General features: G+C 42.6%; 2 protein-coding genes across 2 annotated transcripts in view; one reads left to right on the top strand and one right to left on the bottom strand.

The window, feature by feature from the left end:
- Positions 1–4,071, top strand: part of RAB3GAP2 (RAB3 GTPase activating non-catalytic protein subunit 2) — a 47,745-nt gene extending 43,674 nt beyond the window's left edge. The window contains exons 34-35 of the mRNA XM_028724609.2: positions 727–885; positions 3,094–4,071. Of these exons, the coding sequence (XP_028580442.2) occupies positions 727–885; positions 3,094–3,237 (303 nt within the window). The 3' untranslated portion in view covers positions 3,238–4,071. The remainder of the gene's footprint in view (positions 1–726; positions 886–3,093) is intronic.
- Positions 4,072–4,460: 389 nt separating this feature from the next.
- IARS2 (isoleucyl-tRNA synthetase 2, mitochondrial) overlaps positions 4,461–19,407 on the bottom strand; it is a 36,709-nt gene continuing 21,762 nt past the window's right edge. The window contains exons 15-23 of the mRNA XM_028724610.2: positions 14,584–14,692; positions 14,370–14,472; positions 11,025–11,150; positions 8,492–8,623; positions 7,291–7,397; positions 6,697–6,842; positions 6,161–6,351; positions 4,914–5,055; positions 4,461–4,783 (exon numbers count right to left, since the gene is read on the bottom strand). Coding sequence (XP_028580443.2) covers positions 4,641–4,783; positions 4,914–5,055; positions 6,161–6,351; positions 6,697–6,842; positions 7,291–7,397; positions 8,492–8,623; positions 11,025–11,150; positions 14,370–14,472; positions 14,584–14,692 — 1,199 coding nt within the window. The 3' untranslated portion in view covers positions 4,461–4,640. The remainder of the gene's footprint in view (positions 4,784–4,913; positions 5,056–6,160; positions 6,352–6,696; positions 6,843–7,290; positions 7,398–8,491; positions 8,624–11,024; positions 11,151–14,369; positions 14,473–14,583; positions 14,693–19,407) is intronic.

Here is a 19,407-nt window from a genome sequence, read left to right as displayed (position 1 = left end):
GCAGACTGGGCCCAGGACCACATCCTATGTGGATGATTTTGGCTTAAGATCTTAATGGGTAGTCTGTTTTTGAAATTCATAGGATCTGTTGTTGTCTGCATTGCAGGTGTGTTTCATTTTTTTGTTTGTGCATCCTGCATTTGCTTACACCTCAGCTTGGCAAAACTTGGCTGGTTGAAAGTTTCCTGAAAGGCAACTAGGTTACTGCCTTTGAGCAATAGGTGGAGCTAAACCCACCTGGGTCCAGTATGGCATCACATAGAAACACCCTTCAGGTGAGTCCAACATAGGCTGGATAGCATGAGACTCTTAATCCCAGGGTTGAGGTTTCAAGCCCCATGTTGGGTGAAAGATTCCTGCACTGCTTTGTTCAAATGACTGGATACTTGTGGCCCCTTCCACCTCTACAATTCTGTGATCAGACCCTTCTAAATTGGTTTAATCCAGTGGTGTCCAAACTTTTTTCAAAGAGGGCCAGATTTGATGAAGTGAAGGGCCGTAAGGGCTGACCAAAGTTGTTAACCTTTTATATTGAGCGGCGGGCCAGATTAGGCCCCGAAACGGACTTTGGACATGCCTGGACTTTAATCATTGCCAGTCTTGTCTTGAGGACAATCATTTCCTTTGTGTCTAGGTTCCTAGGAAGAACACTGAAGTTCTGCTCTTAATATACCAGTGCTCTTCTTCTTTTTATATGATTGTATTAACATGTCCTGTAATATTCAGGCTATTCTTCAAGTACACGACAAAGAAGTCCTTGCATCTCAGCTGTTGGTGCTGACTGGACAGAGGCTTGCCTACGCCTTACTGCACACCCAGACCAAGGAAGGAATGGAGCTACTGGCCAGGCTGCCTCCAACACTCTGCACATGGCTTAAAGCTATGGTAATGTCCTTTGACTAAAAGCATCTTTTTACCTCAAACAGCACAAGAAGGAAGAGAGAGTGTTTAAGATTTCACCGAGCCCATAAGTTTATTAAGTGCTTCATACTATGTTGTTGGCATCTGTCGGTCTCGAGGGACAATGGAGTGCTCCTAAGGGGGCGAAGTCAAACCGTGTTAGCAGCACTGAAGTGATCTATCTGGAGCACAAGCCTGGGCAGTCTTTGGCTGCTCAGATGACAAGACGCCCCTTGGCCTCATTGATGTATTCCAAAGGAAAGCAGAGCAATACATTTGGCACCAGCCTGGCAGCAAGAGTTGCTGGAAGGAGGCATACAAGGTGCCATCCAACCGTCTTAGGGACTCCATTCTGGATTTGTGTAGGGTTTACTCCTTAGCCTTTTCTTCTCCTGAAGATACCCTGCAAGGCAGCGGTTTACGATCAGAGTTTTCCTTCTTTTAGATGGGCTACCTTCCCAGGTTGACAAGCCCCATTTGCCCCTTAGTGCTTCATACACTTGGTATAAAAAGATATATCTAGAGAAGCATTTAACACCTGAAAGTTTCCAAAGTGAGGCTGTCTCTGCTCTAAGCAGTGCCCGCTCTGAGTGCGTTAATATGCATGAATAATTTCTGACTAAAATTCGTACTTGAGGCGACTCCTGTGTCTTATATGACTGTTAATCTTTAGCCAGAGTGTGCCATGTGGCATGGAATCTGGACTCTACTTCAGATCTGGTTACAAAGACATGCCTGGCATTGTACCTCATGTAGTGGGGATCAGATGACTCCAGGAAGTCTTCGCTGTCACTGCCCCTTCCCCTTCTTAAAAGCAAAACACGGTAAATTTTAACTTGGAAGTTAATGCCTGCCTGGTTCAGGAGGGCTCCTTATAATTGCAGTCTAAATAACGGAGTTTGCTCACAAAGCATAGTAAGTAGGACCCACCCTGGGCATAAGGTGGTTGTAGCTCTCTAGGATTAGCAGCCATTTGAACAAACAAGAATGGCCTTAGAGCAGAAGCACACTACCTTATCTGTATTTTGGTATACAGATGTACTACAACAGGGCTTTTGTATGCCACTGTCTTGACTCAGCTGTGCAGGTAGGAATGAAAATACTGTAATATAGTGCCTCTGCTGCTCAGCCAGAGCAGTAAGGCCAGGTATCAAAAGATGTTGAAAGATCAAGGAAGAATAACAGGTCTACACTCCCTCTGTCCCTTCTTGGATATAGGTCATGCATCAGGGTGGACCTAACTTACTTGTGTTCATTAATTTCTATGGATCTACTCCAAGTACCTTTTACTTGAAGGCTACCCAATTACCACCACTCGCCCTGGGTATGCAAAGAGTGCGCTTAATCCTATTTGTGGCTAAACAGAGTACATACATTATATAAATTTTATAATTAAAGTAATAGAGTCCTTCATCTGAAGATCACGATATAAAAACACAAAAATGCACGCCATAATAACAAAACAATCCTGCCCACTGGTCAAAATCTCAGAAATATTCCAGAAAGAGGGGGGAAAGGGGGTGCCCTTGTCCAGCTTCTAAGTGATGACCTCTTTGTGGCCCACCAGAACAACCAGGCGTCTCTGCTCTTCTGGTTGTAGCGGTTGCAGATCAGCCAGCTGGCTGCTCAATGCCAGACGTAACAAATCGGCCATGAATCAAGTTGCTGCTGAAGCCATGGCCTCCAGTAGTCTCATTGATGTTCTTAGCTAATGGTGGATTAAAGCAACAGGTTTACCGGTGGGTAAGAGGGGCACTGGAGGCAGACGTTCAGAGCTCTGTTCCCTATATGTATTCTCTTTCTCACTGGCAGCCACAGACATCATCAGCACTGTCCACCACCTGACCATAAGAGGGTCATGGTTTCCCCTCTGTCACGGAGTAGTCTGTGTTACAGTGATCTTCACAAACACTGAGGTTTCCTTACGGCAGCTAAGTAGGGAACTTGTAGCTGCACCCCTTGCATCCAGACACCAGTGTTGCTTTTGAGGAGTATACAAATAGGCAAGGACCAGGCTCATTGCTTTAGAATACAATGATGTGCTTCTGGAGTAAATAACCCACAAAATTGGAAGGTGCCTCATAAGCATTTAAGTGAAAATCCTGCGTTTCTGTTGCCTAGTGCTGTAGCTTGAAAATTGCTTTTATAGACAAATGCCTGACGACTTGTCTTTCCCCTCCCCCTTCTCTGCAGGACCCACAGGATCTTCAAAATGTAGATGTGCCAATCACCACAACCGCAAAGCTAGTAGACAAAGTGATAGAACACTTACCGGAAAACCACGGGCAGTACAGTGTTGCCTTGAATCTAATTGAGGCAGTGGAAGCAATGTCATGATGGCAAGGTCACAATTTCTGCTGCTAGTTTTGAACCGTTCTTACGTACAAGTCCAGTCCATGGCTCTTGTACGTAGAGATGAAGAACCACCTAGTGGGAAATGGTTTCAAGTGACTTTTGTAAACTAACCCTTTTAAGGCTTTTAGGAGATGCTACCCATGTGAAGTTCTACCTTACTGTGGTGGGTAATAACCAGCAACCTATCATCTTTGTATATTTGTCTATATAACCTTAAATATTTATTTCTAACTTGAAGCACTTGCGCAGTAGTTCAGGTTTAGGAACAGCTTTGTCGTCCAGATTAACATATTAGAGTTTTTCATGTGCTAGAAGATCGACTGTTGCATTTTAAATGTTAAATTGAGAGGAATTTAATTAGAAGCTGAGAAAGCAGGAGCTCCTACGTGTATGTTGCTTCTGGTTTTCAGAGTAGTCTCTTGGCTGCTTTTAGCAAGCAGCTAGCTGGGTGGAGGCTTACAGCATTAAATAATTACTTCATACAATCATCATGCTTGGACAACTGGGCAAGGGGCAGCTCATTCTTAAAAAGATTGTTCCATTGGGAGGGCAGAGTGCACAAGTTAATTTCAAAATCTTGAAACAGAAGCTGCCTCTTGGATGTTCTGATAAAGTCTCAGAAATAAAATTAGGAATATAATTTAAGCCAATCAGGTTCTGTAGAAGCATTAGTTCTTTTGTAACATTGATTGTTGTACAGTTTATTGTAAAAATATTGTAAATTGTCCAGCCCCTAGGTTCCCTGTGTTGAAATTTCAGCTTTCTGTACACAGCTGTCCAGTATATGAAGTATTAAAAATAAACTAGTCATTCTTCTGTGGTGTGTACTGGTCTTATGAGGTACGAACACATATCTGGGTCTTTGAATCACAGATTTCCAGTGAATGCAATAGAAATAGTTTGGATCTCATAGGTCAGAAGGCAGAAATCAATCTGTAAAGGAGGGAATGTAGTTGCTATTCAATTTGCAGCAGGGTTTGTGGCCAACAGTCTATAGATCTAAGGATAACATGATCACTTCTTAACTATAATTGAAAAATTAGTGCAGGTTGAGATTACCCAGTTACCTTGCTGGCATGTATGTTTGTCTGCTGTTAATGGTGGGTTGACAGCTGGTTAGCATGAAATCTTTGACCAGCAAGAAAGGGGGACCCACTTGTTACTAAGAAATCTTATACCCTTAAGAACACCAGAGACCATTTGGCTTCTCTCATAAGCAGTTTATTAATGTACAAGCTTACGTATATACACCAAACCAGTTTTCAAATAAACATTCCAACATCTCTCCCCCCAGTAGTAGTGTGTGTTTTCTCATTACACACATTTCTTAGAAATAAGTCAGCAAAATATCAGGTTGCTTTTGAGAGAGCATGGAGACGTAGTTGCTATTTCCCACCAAGTGTTTCCCTGCAGCGTGCACAGGGCGTGTCTGCTGAATCCGCAGTGTATTTTCGACAGCGCAGGCATTTTGATTTGGCAGCCGGTAGAACTATGACTTTATAGGCAGACTCTTCCCGGATATCGCCACCTATGGAAAGAATCAGACTCAACATTTAGGTAGACCTCTCCGTCTCTTGCTCACCCACCCCAAGAAACAAGGGAAGGTACAACTAGTCCAAACAGATGCCAAACTGGAAGTTATTTCCTTCTGTGCTTACCTTCTAAGTTGATCAGAAATGTCCCTTTAATCATATCATCTGTGCTTATGTCTCTCGGGACTTCACTAAGCAGCGTCGTTTGTGATGCCATCATTATTTCGTTTAGCTGGGACGTACTGGAACACTCCTCATGTTGCAGCACCTGGACGTGAATGATTGCATTTAGAGAAGGCTGTGGCTGAAGTTAAGCAGGTCCAGCCATAAAGCCTGCCAGCCCTACTGATCCCTTTGAAACAGTGGTTCTCAAACAGTGTGGCAGGAGAGGATGTCAAGTGTGGCAAAAAGATTCAAGGATAATCAAAGAAACATTTAAATATTTCAGTGCAGTACAGTATCAAAATATCTTTTTTAATTTGCAGAATATGGATAGATATCTTTACAAAAAGACAGCAAAAGCATCAAGCAATACTGTGGACAATCCTAGCTGTGATCCAGAATCGAACAGTGTGCTGGAGAATAGCACTATTTTCTCCTGCCCCAGCTGTTTATTTTAATTTTTTTACATACCAACTTCAACTACTCTGAATTTCAGAAGTGTGTACAAATTTATACAATGAGTATAATAGAACCATTATTCAGAGTAAAGTTAATTTAAGATGCCTGTGTAAAAAAAAACAAAAATGGATGTTTCAGCCAGGAGTGGAAAAGACTGCAACAGGCAAGCCTCTTTAGGAAAATCATTCAAAGGGCTTCTTCCTTTGTGGCTGAAGGATTTACGTCTGATAGACAAGGCAACAAGAGTACAGTCAGCAGAAAAGCTTCAAGACATGGTTAGGCTGGCATAGGAAGAAGCGCTCCTCTGGTATTTTGGTCTCAAGCTGCATAGGGCTTTAAAGGTAAACACTAGGGCTGTGTGATATATCATCCAAAACCAGTTTGAAGTCCATATCATGATACCAGTTTCATAATTTTTGACCTAGCAATATATCGTGTGCGCTATGCAAAAATCACAATGTGGGGAAAACCATGAAGCCAGCCAATGCCTCCACACGGCTCCATCCTTGTTTCAGACATTGTGATATATCAGTAAATTGCGATGATTAGCTGGTGATATATCAAGAAGTTGAAAACACAGTGCTAGTAAACACCAGGACCTTGCTTAAGGCCCTGAAGTGAACACCTGGTCAATGAGATTCTTTTAAAATTGCTGCAAAAATGAGTGAACTTTGTTGCACTTGTCAGAATTCTGGAAGCCAAGCTCTGTACTAATTGAAGTTTGAACAAATGGTATTGATTTTCCCGCTTACCTCCATTAATTCAAAGAGCAGTCCAGGCTCAATCACAAGTACCACCTGATATTCCAAAGCATTTTTGCCAGGGATCGAACCCAGGAAAGCATCTCTCATTGCACATGCTCCCTCCACTGCTTCTTCAAGGCCGGGTTTCTTCCATATGGGACTTGTGTTCATCCACCCAGAACGAAACACGCTATCTGACTCTTTGAAAGAAAGAGAAAGGTTAATATCCAAAGCAGCTGTTCATACAGTCAACCCTGGAACAGCCCTGCGAAGCTAAGGCTGTCAGTTAAAATTTCACTTATTGGTGCACTCTTGATATTTTAGCTCCAGATCATCAATATTACAAGATTTTAAAGACTCCCATCTTTTTCTAAAATGATTAGTTTAACTCTCTTGGGGGGCAGTTCCACCGTGCCAGCCAATGCACAGACAGTTCTTCAAATGTTTAGATAAAGGAATTCCCAGGGATTCTCAAACACACTGCTAAGGCTGTAACATACAAGAGCCCTGTGTGAAGAAGCGCCTGATAGCTCCAGCTGCCTTACCTTTCTGATACGGAAGGTACTGGAATACCTCTTCAGCCAAATGAGGAAGGATTGGTGCAAAAGAACGAACCACTGTGTCGAAAATTGCAGCTAAGGCTGTTTGGCATGAGCGGCGCTTGGGATCTTTTTCTTCTTCACAATAAAGTCTGAAATGGGGGGGATTGAACTTTTAGATATTGGTAGAAATTAAAAGCCGGAATGATACCATTTTAAACTGGGAATGTCCAAGTATTTTCCCTTCTATATTTCAAACAACTAATATACTTTCGCATTTGGCAAATTAATACGTGTGTGTGTGTGTATCAACACACAAATAGCACTGAACCCAGTGGTTTTGGTACTGATGGCTAGAATTTTTTCACACTGTTTATTTAGGGGGGGTGAAGCCCACACAAAATAAAAAATTAAATAAATTTCAGGTTTAAGATTCCACTCGCACATTTGATGGAAGCTTTTGCAAGCTAGTAACAACAAAGGCCCGGTTCATGTATTGCTTGTGCATCTCAGTTTCCTAAAGACAAGCTTTCTTAAGCGGGAACCAAGGTGTAGTGAATAGGGAGACTCACATTAGTAAGGGTACACTATTATACATACCTGTCCTTGATTATGCTAAAGTAAAAACTAGACAGCTCTCTAGTATGGAAGGCTTGCAGTAATCGTATGACTTTGCCATAGTCATATTCCTTATACGCTGTTGTAACCTGAAAAAATATGAAAACAGACAGCTAAACTAAGAAGCAAGTACTGAAGATTCAGAAACCACAGTAAGAGAAAGAGCCTTTCTCCATTCACACCTCCATGCCCAGTACAGTGGTACTTTGGGTTACAGATGCTTCAGGTTACAGACACTGTAAGAATGAACCTCCAGAACGAATTAAGTTCTTAACCCGAGGTACCACTGTATTTACATAAGAGAGCCTGTTGGATCAGGCCAATGGCCCATCCGCTCCAGCATTTTGTTCTCAAAGTGGCCAATCAGATGCCTCCAGGATTTAAAGACAAGAGTACTATTGGAGGGGGGGAAATGCCCCCAAAGTCCTGATTTGCTTATATGTACATAGGTTTTTAGCATTGCAGCTCCAGCCCTCTGGAATCAGTTACCTGCTGAAATTAGGGCAGGCACTTAGAATCAAGACGTGTAGGTGCCCACTGAATAGGTTTTTGCTAAAGGTTTTCTGGGAGTCATTCATGAAACACTGGTTATGCATTTGTAGATGTAGCTTTATTGTTTAATCAGAGTTTGTAGGAATAGTTTCAATGGTTTTTCGAATTTGCATTTTATCTTAAATTTGTCCCATTGTACACTGCTGGGATTTGTGAAGCGGTTAACAAATGTGCTAAATAAAAAATAAATAATGCCTTGGCTGAATTATGACCACTAGGGGTCCCCCCAATTCATATTTAAAATTCTCTGTGTTTTGAGTACAAAATGCTATTTAATAATAATAATAATAATAATAATAATAATAATAATAATAATAATTTTATTATTTACACTCCGCCCATCTGGCTAGGTTTCCCCAGCCACTCTGGGAGGATTCCAGCGAAATATAGATACATAATAAAATGTCAATCATTAAAAACATCCGCAAGCCTGTTGTAATCATAAGGAGGGTCTCTCTTATGCTCCAGATTGGCATTCATGACAAAACACTGTCTAACTACTAGGACCTTAGCTTAAATATGATTCAATCCAACCTCTCGTCTAAGTAATTCACACAGCTGACTGCTCAAAGACTCACATCCTTCTGCTGTAAGCACTTATAACTCGTAGTCCCCCTCCTTCCCTGCTTACCTTGTTTGCATAGCCCTGCAGCAGGTGGAGCATATACTGGTCTATTACATACATCTCTGATGTGGGGACTGTGTCCGTCTCTGGGGTGAAGCCGGCCAGGTTGCCGAGCAAGAAACGGAGCGTGTTCCGAAGCTATCAACAAACCAGTCAGCAACATGCATTAATCAGGATAACTCCACAAAATCCAGAATGATACAGCAGTAATAATTTAAAACAATTATTTAAAACAATAATTTTTGCTACCAATAATGCTATTAACATTTCAGAGGTTTTTCTAATTCCTTGAGAATACTGGAGACTCCTATCTGGTCACTTTTCCAATACAAGCTTTGTTTCACAATTTGGGGTGGAAAGAAAGGAGACCATAGTTGCCTGGAAATCACCCCAAGGTGATCCTCCCTGATCCTAAAGGAGTTTGAAATCATGTCAAGAAGTCACACAATCTCCAGATGCTTTCAGCTCTTCCCTTCCTCTCCTTTCCAAAGCTCTATGTGGCTTGCAATATACAATGGAGGAATACCAGATCAGAGGACTGCCAAATTGTTATCAGTGCCAAGGCCCTAGGGCTGGAAAGGAAAGATGATACCCAGCTCTACCTCTCTTTTAAATCAGAACCAGTGAAGGCGGTGAAGGTCCTGTGTGAGTGCCTGGAGGCGGTTGGAGGATGGATGGTGGCTAACAGATTGAGGTTGAATCCCGACAAGACAGAAGTACTGTTTTTGGGGGACAGGAGGCGGGCAGGTGTGGAGGATTCCCTGGTCCTGAATGGGGTAACTGTGCCCCTGAAGGACCAGGTGCGCAGCCTGGGAGTCATTTTGGACTCACAGCTGTCCATGGAGGCACAGGTCAAATCTGTATCCAGGGCAGCTGTTTACCAGCTCCATCTGGTACGTAGGCTGAGGACTATCTGCCTGCGGACTGTCTCGCCAGAGTGGTACATGCTCTGGTTATCTCCCGCTTGGACTACTGCAATGCGCTCTACGTGGGGCTACCTTTGAAGGTGACCCGGAAACTACAACTAATCCAGAATGCGGCAGCTAGACTGGTGACTGGGTGCGGCCGCCGAGACCATATAACACCGGTCCTGAAAGACCTACATTGGCTCCCAGTAAGTTTCCGAGCACAATTCAAAGTGTTGGTGCTGACCTTTAAAGCCCTAAACGGCCTTGGTCCAGTATATCTGAAGGAGCGTCTCCACCCCCATCGTTCTGCCCGGACACTGAGGTCCAGCTCCGAGGGCCTTCTGGCGGTTCCCTCACTACGAGAGGTCAAGTTACAGGGAACCAGGCAGAGGGCCTTCTCGGTAGTGGCGCCCGTCCTGTGGAACGCCCTCCCATCAGATGTCAAAGCGATAAACAACTACCTGACATTCAGAAGACATCTGAAGGCAGCCCTGTTCAGGGAAGTTTTTAATATGTGACATTTTAGTGTATTTTTTATCTTTGTTGGAAGCCGCCCAGAGTGGCTGGGGAAACCCAGCCAGATGGGCGGGGTACAAATAATAAATTATTATTATTATTATTATTATTATTATTATTATTATTATTATGGCAAACGCAAGGTAGCTGGACTTTACTGCCTAGGCACACGCGTCACATGATGCAACATCAGTTTCTCAAAATTCCAGCTGAATGGCCTGTCAAGTGGGAAGAGCAGAAGATCTGGGGCTTTGACAACAGCCTTGAGTTGGCTGCAACACTGTCAGTTTGCATCCCTTAGTGCAGAAAGTATTGATCTGATGTGTAGAGTTCTTTCTTATTCTAATTAATTCAAGGTGGTTCTGGAAGCTTCTCTGTGTGAAATAAACAAGCAGAAGGTTCATGATGTTTGGGTTATTCCTTCAGAGAAGCTGAGTACAGCTGGCTTAAACTGGTTCTGTTATCTCTTCTGTCAAGGTCATGCTGACTATAATAATAGGCCAGAAGGAGCCTGGGTTTCACTTTCTCTTTCTATCTCTTTTCCTTTTAGTGTGTTCTGCACATAGTATGCTTAGCATTAAAGTTAAGTCTTATTATAAGTTATTGTAAGTTTAAGTTAAGTCCGCTGCAACTGGATTTCTTATGGACAGTGCCAATCCTGAACGTATTAGATTTGTGACCATTATGCTCATTTGTCTTCAGTAGCTCTGCTGGATGAAATACAATTGCCTCTGGTCTATTTTTGGGGAATCCTGCAACGTGTTTTAAGTTTTTACTCTGCTAACTATACATTGGAGTTCTGCTCTGGATCACTATTGAGGAGAATTCCATGACAAACACATCTAGTTCTACCATAAGAATAGGAAGCATTAACGAACAGCTGAATGCAATCATGCTGCAAGTGATTTTGTTGCCCTTTCCTGTCAAGTTATCTAAGGCTGGGCTGCAGCAAATGTTAGCTGAAACAGAAACTAAAGAGAAGATCTCAAACATTATTTCCTGGTTATGCATTCTACAAACCAAACTGACAGTTTTAAATCTGAAATGGCTCCTACTGAAGAGGAGACACTCTAGAGGTTTTTCTTCTTACTGTTTTTATTCTCTTGGCTTCCTACCTTGTTGATGTCATCTCGTGCAGAATTAAGCACAGCTGGCCCAATAAGAACTTCCGCAAAGACATTCGACTCTGCCACCCACCAGCGTAGAATATCGGCGCCATATGGAGGGTCTGTACTGTGGTCCTGTGAGTGTAAAGATTGGGTGGGTAGGGGGAGAGATTAAAAGAGAGAGAGTAGCTCTGCAAATCTGCTAAATTTACATAGTGGGTGAGAGCAAACTGCTCCATTCTGCTACTAGAAGCCAGCACGACGACTCCTGCTAGTGCAACAGGACTTTCCTCTCTTCTCCTCTCCCAAATCTGCTCAGGTCAGGTGAACCCCCCAAAACGGGGTGGGGTGGGGAGGAGGACTGTTCTATCAGGCAAGCAGAAATGGAACAAACTCTTTAGCGTTACGTTGGAAGTCTACCTAGCATCTTTCGTAGACAACACACATTTTCCTGGAGCACATAAAGCACCAACTGCTTACAGATTTCTGGCAATGCAGCAATGAAATCTTGACAGGCAGCCACCCCACAATTCAACTGGACCAGAGATTCTCAAAAGAAAATTAGCAGCACAGCTGCTGTTCCTTACTGCTCTGCAGAGCACAACACCCACCCACCCACCCACCCACCCCCACACCTGTGTCATGCTACCTAGTGCAAAGTGTGGGGAGGGGGGGAGGGAAGGGAGAGAAAAGTCAAACCACACTTGCTGTCAACTTGGAGCCATCAAGGATTGTGGCAGGACAAGCTACATCAAAGGATCAGCATTACTTTTTACTTGAAAAGCTTTCAAGTCACAGACATGGGGCGGGGAGTGCAGTGTACTACACAGCAACTACTGATGTTCTTGCCTAGAAAGAAAGGGGAAGTACCATAGTTTAGGGGCAGTGGGCTCCAGGTTCAATCATTGAGAGGGACTCCTGGTCTGAAAACCTGGAGAGTTGCCATTGAGCTAGGTGGACCGCTGGTCTGACTCAGTGCAAGGCAGGAGATGGTCTGTTCCCCATTTCTTCCCCTGGCACAGAAATGCAGTAGAATGCTGTGGACGGATATGCCCCTCCTCTGCCAGCCTCAAGCATGCTAACAATTCCCCTCGCCCCAGCCATTAATTTTTTTAAGCCTGGTTTAGCAAAAGCTGCAGCCAATTTCTCTCCTCCTGTTTAGAATTGTGCTTGTTTACTTTGGGAGGTCTGCTCCAAAAGATGAATCCCCCTTACTGAAGAAGGAATGGGGCAGCCCTAGCAGAATAAGCAACTCAGTTACAAGTATGTAGTGGAACAATTTATACAACTCTCGTCTCTCTTTCTCTCCCTCCCCTCCCCAACTGCTCACCTCCCCTCCTTTTTCTATTTTCCTCTAACTCATTACTGTCATCTGCCATCTGAACTGCACTATAATAAGTAGCAAAAAAGAAAACTAAGCATGGTCAAGAGGAAGAGTACTGGAGTAACAATTGCAGCATGCACCGAACTTCAGGAAAATACATCCACAAACCAACCTGCATGCTAAATATTTCCTTCATACACATTAAAATCAGAACAAATAAAATACCAGGATTACCTTCAAATCCTGATATCAGAACTTCTAAATTTCAAATGATATGGTGGCACAGAACAACTCAGCCAACATGTGAAGCATACATTAGAACAGACCTGTTTGATAAAGAACCAGACCCAAAATGTTCCCATATAAGACAAGAGGGTTGCTTGGGTAGAGGGTCTAGCAACTGCTTCCCATTTAAAGATGTTTATGTCCTGGTCTCCATTGGCACACGGTATGGCATCAAGTAGCTGAACCCTTATTAATTCATTGGGGATTGCTCTACATTCCCAGATCCAAGAGCTCTGGCAAAGTAGAAATTCGGGGTCTATCAAATCTAGCCAGAGCAGCCAAAGCGGCTAGGAGCTGGGCAGTGAACATCAATACACAAGCTAAACAGTTGATCAAAACGTTAAGTCAAGCACAAGTTGAGCTTCAAGCCACCAGGCATGAAAACCATTCCCACCCCCGCAGAACAGGCACTGATAAGCAAGGTAAAGCAGCAATAAAACTGGTCTGTTTTTATGATGATTGATATATGCAAGCGAGGCTGCCAAGGGCTGTGTTTCAACGACTGTTTCAGGATACACAAGGAAGCTCAGCTTCAGAAAGACACTTTAGGAAGCTTTTCCATCAGAAGCAATAAAAATCAGCTCTTTTCAACAACTGGAGCGAAGTGTTACCTTCGTGCCATATTTCCCCTTCCCTCTAAAGTCATCAGAAGCAGACTGAGGTTTTAATGGAGTTTCAGTATAACCGGATTAGGCACAGAACAACTTCCGAGTACTCTTCTACAGAACCTGCTGAACAGGAAATTCTAGAATAAAAGCAACATGCATGATCTTGAAAATATCGTACCTAATCCTAAGAGACTGCTGGATGCACCCAGTGCACCCAAATTCTATATAAAAGACAAGAGGGTTGCTTGAGACCGCTTTACGTTAATACGGCACAAGTAATTCACGTGGAAGATGAGCTTAGAAGCCAACATTTGAGGGACATATAGACCTGGTGTGAATATGGCAATTGAACCATGGTTTATTGTGACATGCACAAACCTAGGACTCGTGCTCCTCCACACCTCTCCTCCTCTAGTGAAATATGAGGTTGGAGGCTTTCACTTCAGATTTCAATTAAATCAGTTTAATGCTGCATCCAAATCCTATACTAGTTAATTCTAACTATAGTTAGTTGGGGGGAGGGGAAAACCAGCTTTGTAATTTACATTTCAAGCAACCACAGGTAACCTAAGTGCAATTTTATCACTTTGAACATAACTCTTAAACTGTGGTTAATCTGAAGTGGAAGTGACAGCTTCCAACTTCCTCTTTGCAGTCACAACAGAGGAGGGGAGGTGGGAGCACCTAAGGCTTGTTCTCATAATGATAAGTCAGTGTTTATTATGCCCATGAGCTCTTTCACCAATGCATCTGCCTTTACCTCCCTTCCAGCCTGATCTTGGTTAACCTACCCGCTCAGCCTGCATGCTATGCTCTCAGCTAAACCTTTCAACTCCAGAACATAGAAAGCTGCCCTATTGGTTCCTCTAGCCCAGTGGCTCTCCAAAGTCTCAAGCAGTGGACTTGCCAATCATTTGCTACTTTATCCTTCCACAGGATGGGTACTCTGCTGCTGTGATACCCTAAGAACATGTCTTACTCGCCACCTTCTTAGTAATTCTTCTCTCACTGCTGAGCTGGGGATGGATTTAATGCAAAGCAAATTATTTCAGGCAGTAAATAATCGGACCATTGGTACTCTGAGAAACTAATAGACTGAATTTTGTGATTTGGAAGCGTAACGATGCAATTACTCACGTTGCCGCCATTGATGACTACATCCGGATCGACAACGTTGCCAATCGATTTAGACATCTTTTCTCCTTTTTCACCAAGAGTGAATCCATGAACCATAACAGCCCTAGAAGAAAGACCCTGACGCTGTCATTTCCATCCAGAGCTTCAACAGATAGTTACGATGTACTGTGTTTACTCCTTCCCATGATATCTGGTTCCAGAAGCATCAACTTACTTAAACGGTGCCTTTTTCCGTGTTGCCACGCTGGTCAGGAGAGAAGACTGAAACCAGCCTCCCAGCTGGTCTTTCCCTTCCAAGTATAGATCAGCCCTTTCACCTGCATCTGAAGAAAGTCAAGAAAAAAGTGGCATTTTAAAGCAGGAATTTAGCTGCTGTCGAGCTTTTGCTTTAATACCGTGTTATACTAATGTAACCCGAAAGACAGCTTTACAGCAAAGTTTACACAAAGCCCTTTAAAAAAACACACACACACACAACACCATCACACAATCTGAACATGCCTCATAAATAAAATACTAAATCTAACCATTTTTAAAGACAAAAGACTTCAGAGTGCAGGTACTGTTAAGCTTCCTACTCCCAAATAAAAGCGTGAATCCAGTTGTTTGATTCAATAAAAGACACACCTCCTGTGACCTGAATAGGAGTGGGAAAGGTAGAATTTTGACCAGTGCATCTTCTCACATCCCTGAAGTCTTATGCAAGAAGACACCTCGTTCACTTGCATTTCCTCCCCTAGCATAAGGCCTCTGTCCCATATTAAACCTATGAAAACGAGGGAGCAGATTTTTGAAAAAAATCTAATTTGCCTTGCAATAGGAACTTCGAACATTTCATTTCCCCCCCTCCACAACAGTATTCAGTTACTCCTTTCACAGATTCCTTTGTCACACCATTTTTACAGCCTTCTGCTGTTTAAGGAATTTTGATATTTAAATTCTGCTGTAACAAGCACAACGTGACAAAGGTCACAGAGAAGTGATTTACTATGTAACACACCTAGACACTAAAGTCATGCCTTAAGTGCGGCAGCAACTGTACTTTGGAACTCCCTGCCTATTGACATTAGGCAGACACCTGCCAAAAGCTTTTCTTCTTTCAGCGGGCCTTGTGACACACTCCTTCAGTGAGGATGGGAGCAAAGTCTGGAGTGATTTGACCTTGGTCACTCCCCTCCTCAAACAACAAAGAATTCAGTGGCACCACTATGTACTAGTACATCATATAAACCTGAAACGGGAACTCTTGATATCGGGGGTTCCTGTGACAACTCATTCCCTGAAGCAGGTATCAATTAAAGCTGAGGCATGATAGAAACGAAAATTGTATTTTTCTTGACTAAGACTGAAAAGAGGATAAAGCTTGGCAGTTTCAATATTAAAGACACAATACAGTGGTACCTCGGGTTACATACACTTCAGGTTACATACGCTTCAGGGTACAGACTCCGCTAACACAGAAATAGTACCTCGGGTTAAGAACTTTACTTCAGGATGAGAACAGAAATCGTGCTCCGGTGGCGTGGCAGTAGCAGGAGGCCCCATTAGCTAAAGTGGCACCTCAGACTAAGAACAGTTTCAGGTTAAGAACGGACCTCCGGAACGAATTAAGTACTTAACCCGAGGTACCACTGTACTTATTTTCTGTCAGAAACACTGTTTCACATCTGATCAATAACTTTACTTATAATTCTCCGCAACAGAAGAGTTTCTATTAAAACTATCTCCTTCTAGAATGGCTATCCACTTTTCCTCTTCACATAAAAGCACCTCTAGCCCCTTCCTAAACCCTTTTCAGCCACCTAAGGAAACTAAACAGGTTTATCCTGCCTAACTAGCTATTTCTGTAACACTCTTTAACATCCTCCCTCTCTCCTAATTGGCCAGTTCTCCTCCCTGCCATGATTGGCTAAGGGTCCCCAAGATGATGACCCTATGGTCTGCCTGAGGCCCATCCAGACACACGATTTGGTTACATATGTTCTTATATTTGTTTTGGACATTTTATTGTTTTTAGATGTTATGTTTTGATTTTATTTTTCATTTCATTTTTTAAAGTCACAAAAGGGTAACCTGCCCTGGGCTCCTTTGGGAGGAAGGGAAGGATACAAATTTAATAAACAAACACACACACAAAGGCACACACACCATAATCCAGTGAAATGCAATGCACACAAGGCTCCCAACATGCGTAAAGTTTAATGGCAGGATGTTGTTGCTCTGATTGCACACCCACCGCAAACATGGCACTGCTCTGGCAGTCCAGAGGGCACAGGAAACTTCCTGCAGAGATTTTATTTGGAGATGGTTAAGATGAAAATCTCAAGCTTTCAATTTAAAAAATGGAGGGGAAAGACTTCAGCTCCACAAGGCTGCATTCCTGTAAAAAGTCACTTGGATTAATCCCCCATTGAAAGAAGTGGGATGGCTGCAAAACAAATGCCAGCGTGGTGTAGTGGTTAAGAGCGGTGGACTCGTAATCTGGTGAACTGCGTTTGCTTCCCCGCTCCTCCACATGCAGCTGCTGGGTGACCTTGGGCTAGTCACACTTCTCTGAAGTCTCTCAGCCTCACTCACCTCACAGAGTGTTTGTTGTGGGCGAGGAAGGGAAAGGAGAATGTTAGCCGCTTTGAGACTCCTTAAGGGGAGGGAAAGGCAGGATATCAAGTCCAAATGCATAGCACTGCACTGTAAAAGTGTATCATGCAAGTATGTGCGTTGTGGGGGATTTTTGTTGCCAAAGAACTATATTCCTTGGGCCTCTACAAAGCACTGTAAAGTCCCTTATGGAGAAAATGTAATGCAAATGTAATCTTGTTATGTGTACTCCTAAGAGAAACCTTCCATTCAAACAGATTCAGCATCAACTGAATCTGAATTAATATGCAGAATGGCAGTTATGTTGGACTTTTTAAATGTGAGCTGCCTTGAATGAGTTGTATTCAGAAAAAGTTGCCTGTAAATAGTTCAAAGGAAAATAAAGAAGAAAAATATATGTTTTCAAACACAATTCTGACTCGAGACTGAAATAAAATTAGGACATTGGCCCAAGTTTGTGCAAACAAAAAATAATTCATTCTTAACTGCTCACATATCTCCATGTAGATATCTGCCTCCTCCTCCCTTACAGTTTACAACATGAAAAAAAATGGGATAGAAGGCTTTAATTAGGGTTATTCTTTACAGTTAGGGAACATAGGTTCTTAATAATCCTTTTTTTTGCTGGAATATAGTATTCTGTATCTTTGATTATAGGAGACTTTAACCCATAGATTAAGTACAATTACCCAGACCTTTCCCTTAAACTACCACTGTCAGCACAAAAGCTCTAACCAGATAGTCTTGTTATAAAACAATCCCATTCGTTTAGTTAAACATTAGTGTGGTGAGAGCTAGCACAAAGACGACAGACGGATTTCAGTGCTGTTTTTATCTGATGCTCCATCTCTCTGGCATCTTTAAACTTGGCTTAAGCAAGCAGATCCTTCTGCAAGAGGAACACAACCTAACAGCATTCAGTGTTTCGAGATACAGAACACTCGAACCAGAACTAAAATGCAGTATTGCATGTGTGTGTTTCAATGCATGATGGCTCTGCAAGTAGTTAAGAGTCGTGCTGCAGGGATATCTAGGACTATGTTCTCCCAAATACTAGAGTACGTTTCAACCATGACATTAAAGTGTGTCCACAACTAAACAATGTATTGCAGTGAGAGAAATACAGCAAGATTCTCCTCTCCAGTTCCATTTTGCTATGTCCATTTTTAGTTGAACCAGGACAACTTCCTCCTTGCAGTTTTGTAGGCATGCACTGGGTGAAAAGGAATGGTTTTAACTCAAGATGTTGTACTGTTTGTTATGGCTTTCTCTGCAGCTTTGGAAAAGGTACAAGTAGTTAGCTCCAAAGATTCCTTATTTTAAGAACTGATAAACTGCTTGACGTAAAATTACAGTATTTTACAGGTTTATAAACTGTTTCAGAACCAGAAGCTACTGGGGCAGTGTACAGTAAGATAAAATATAAAAGATACCGACTATAAAAACAATAAAACTGTGTCTTAAATTGGTACAATTAATACAGTATTCCATAAGTGTCTGGTCATACTTCAGGGAAAGCCTTCTTAAATACAAATGTATTCAGTAGCTGTAATTATAATATTAAGTCGTCAAGTCATAAACAGGATCCTGAATGCTTAATGGCAATTTGAGCTACTGTCCCAGTCAGCTGGTTCATTGTCTTCAATTCCAACACAGCCCAGCAGACCACTGCACAGTTGACATTGAATGTTGGAGATAGACACCTTATCTCAAGAGGTTGTAGGTATCATTGGGCAGAGCTTCCAAGCAGCTATAAACTTGGCTTCTGGCCATCAGAATTCACCTGCCCAAAATATGCACAAGAAAGGAAGAATGCCCTGCTAATGCACAATGTAATGTGTTGACCCTGGTTATAAAACCATCTTTGTCCACCTCTTTCAGTTTCTTGAAGAACACTGTCAGGATTTTGCAACTGTAAGGGAGCTGTACAAAATTCACCATTATCTAACTGAATGGTTTCAAGACAAGGGGCAAAGAGCCCTTCAATAAACGCACTGTTTGCTGATGGTTCTATTGCTTCCCTGAGTTGCTGGGAAATTAAAAACACCACCACCACAACCCTGGGCCAACATGTTTTACAGTTCAACAAGATAGTTATCAGACATTTGTGTACTCCGGGTGTAAAGTTCAAAAGCATTGATGCCCTGTACCAGATTCCGACTCAAAGTAGCATCCCATGCTGCACCTTTCTGCCATTATCCTGGGGAGCATATAAAGGTGAAGACATAGGTCTTCCCTGCCCCCTCTTCTGTTGTATATATGTCACCTCTGCAAATATTCAGAGGACTGGCTACTGACACATCCACAAGCACCCTGAAAAGCCACTATTTGAAAACGACTGACGTGTTCTTAAAAAACAGAATAAGAAAACAAGCCAGCTTTGTTGCCTGAAGCAAGATTAGCATACCGCAGCGCACAAAACCTAGCTCTTACACTTAGA

The sequence above is a fragment of the Podarcis muralis genome, chromosome 3, assembly GCF_964188315.1.
Source record: "Podarcis muralis chromosome 3, rPodMur119.hap1.1, whole genome shotgun sequence".
Taxonomy (NCBI): Eukaryota; Metazoa; Chordata; class Lepidosauria; order Squamata; family Lacertidae; genus Podarcis; species Podarcis muralis.
The sequence above is the reverse complement of the archived record's forward strand: the minus strand, read 5'-3'. Positions and strand labels throughout refer to the sequence as shown.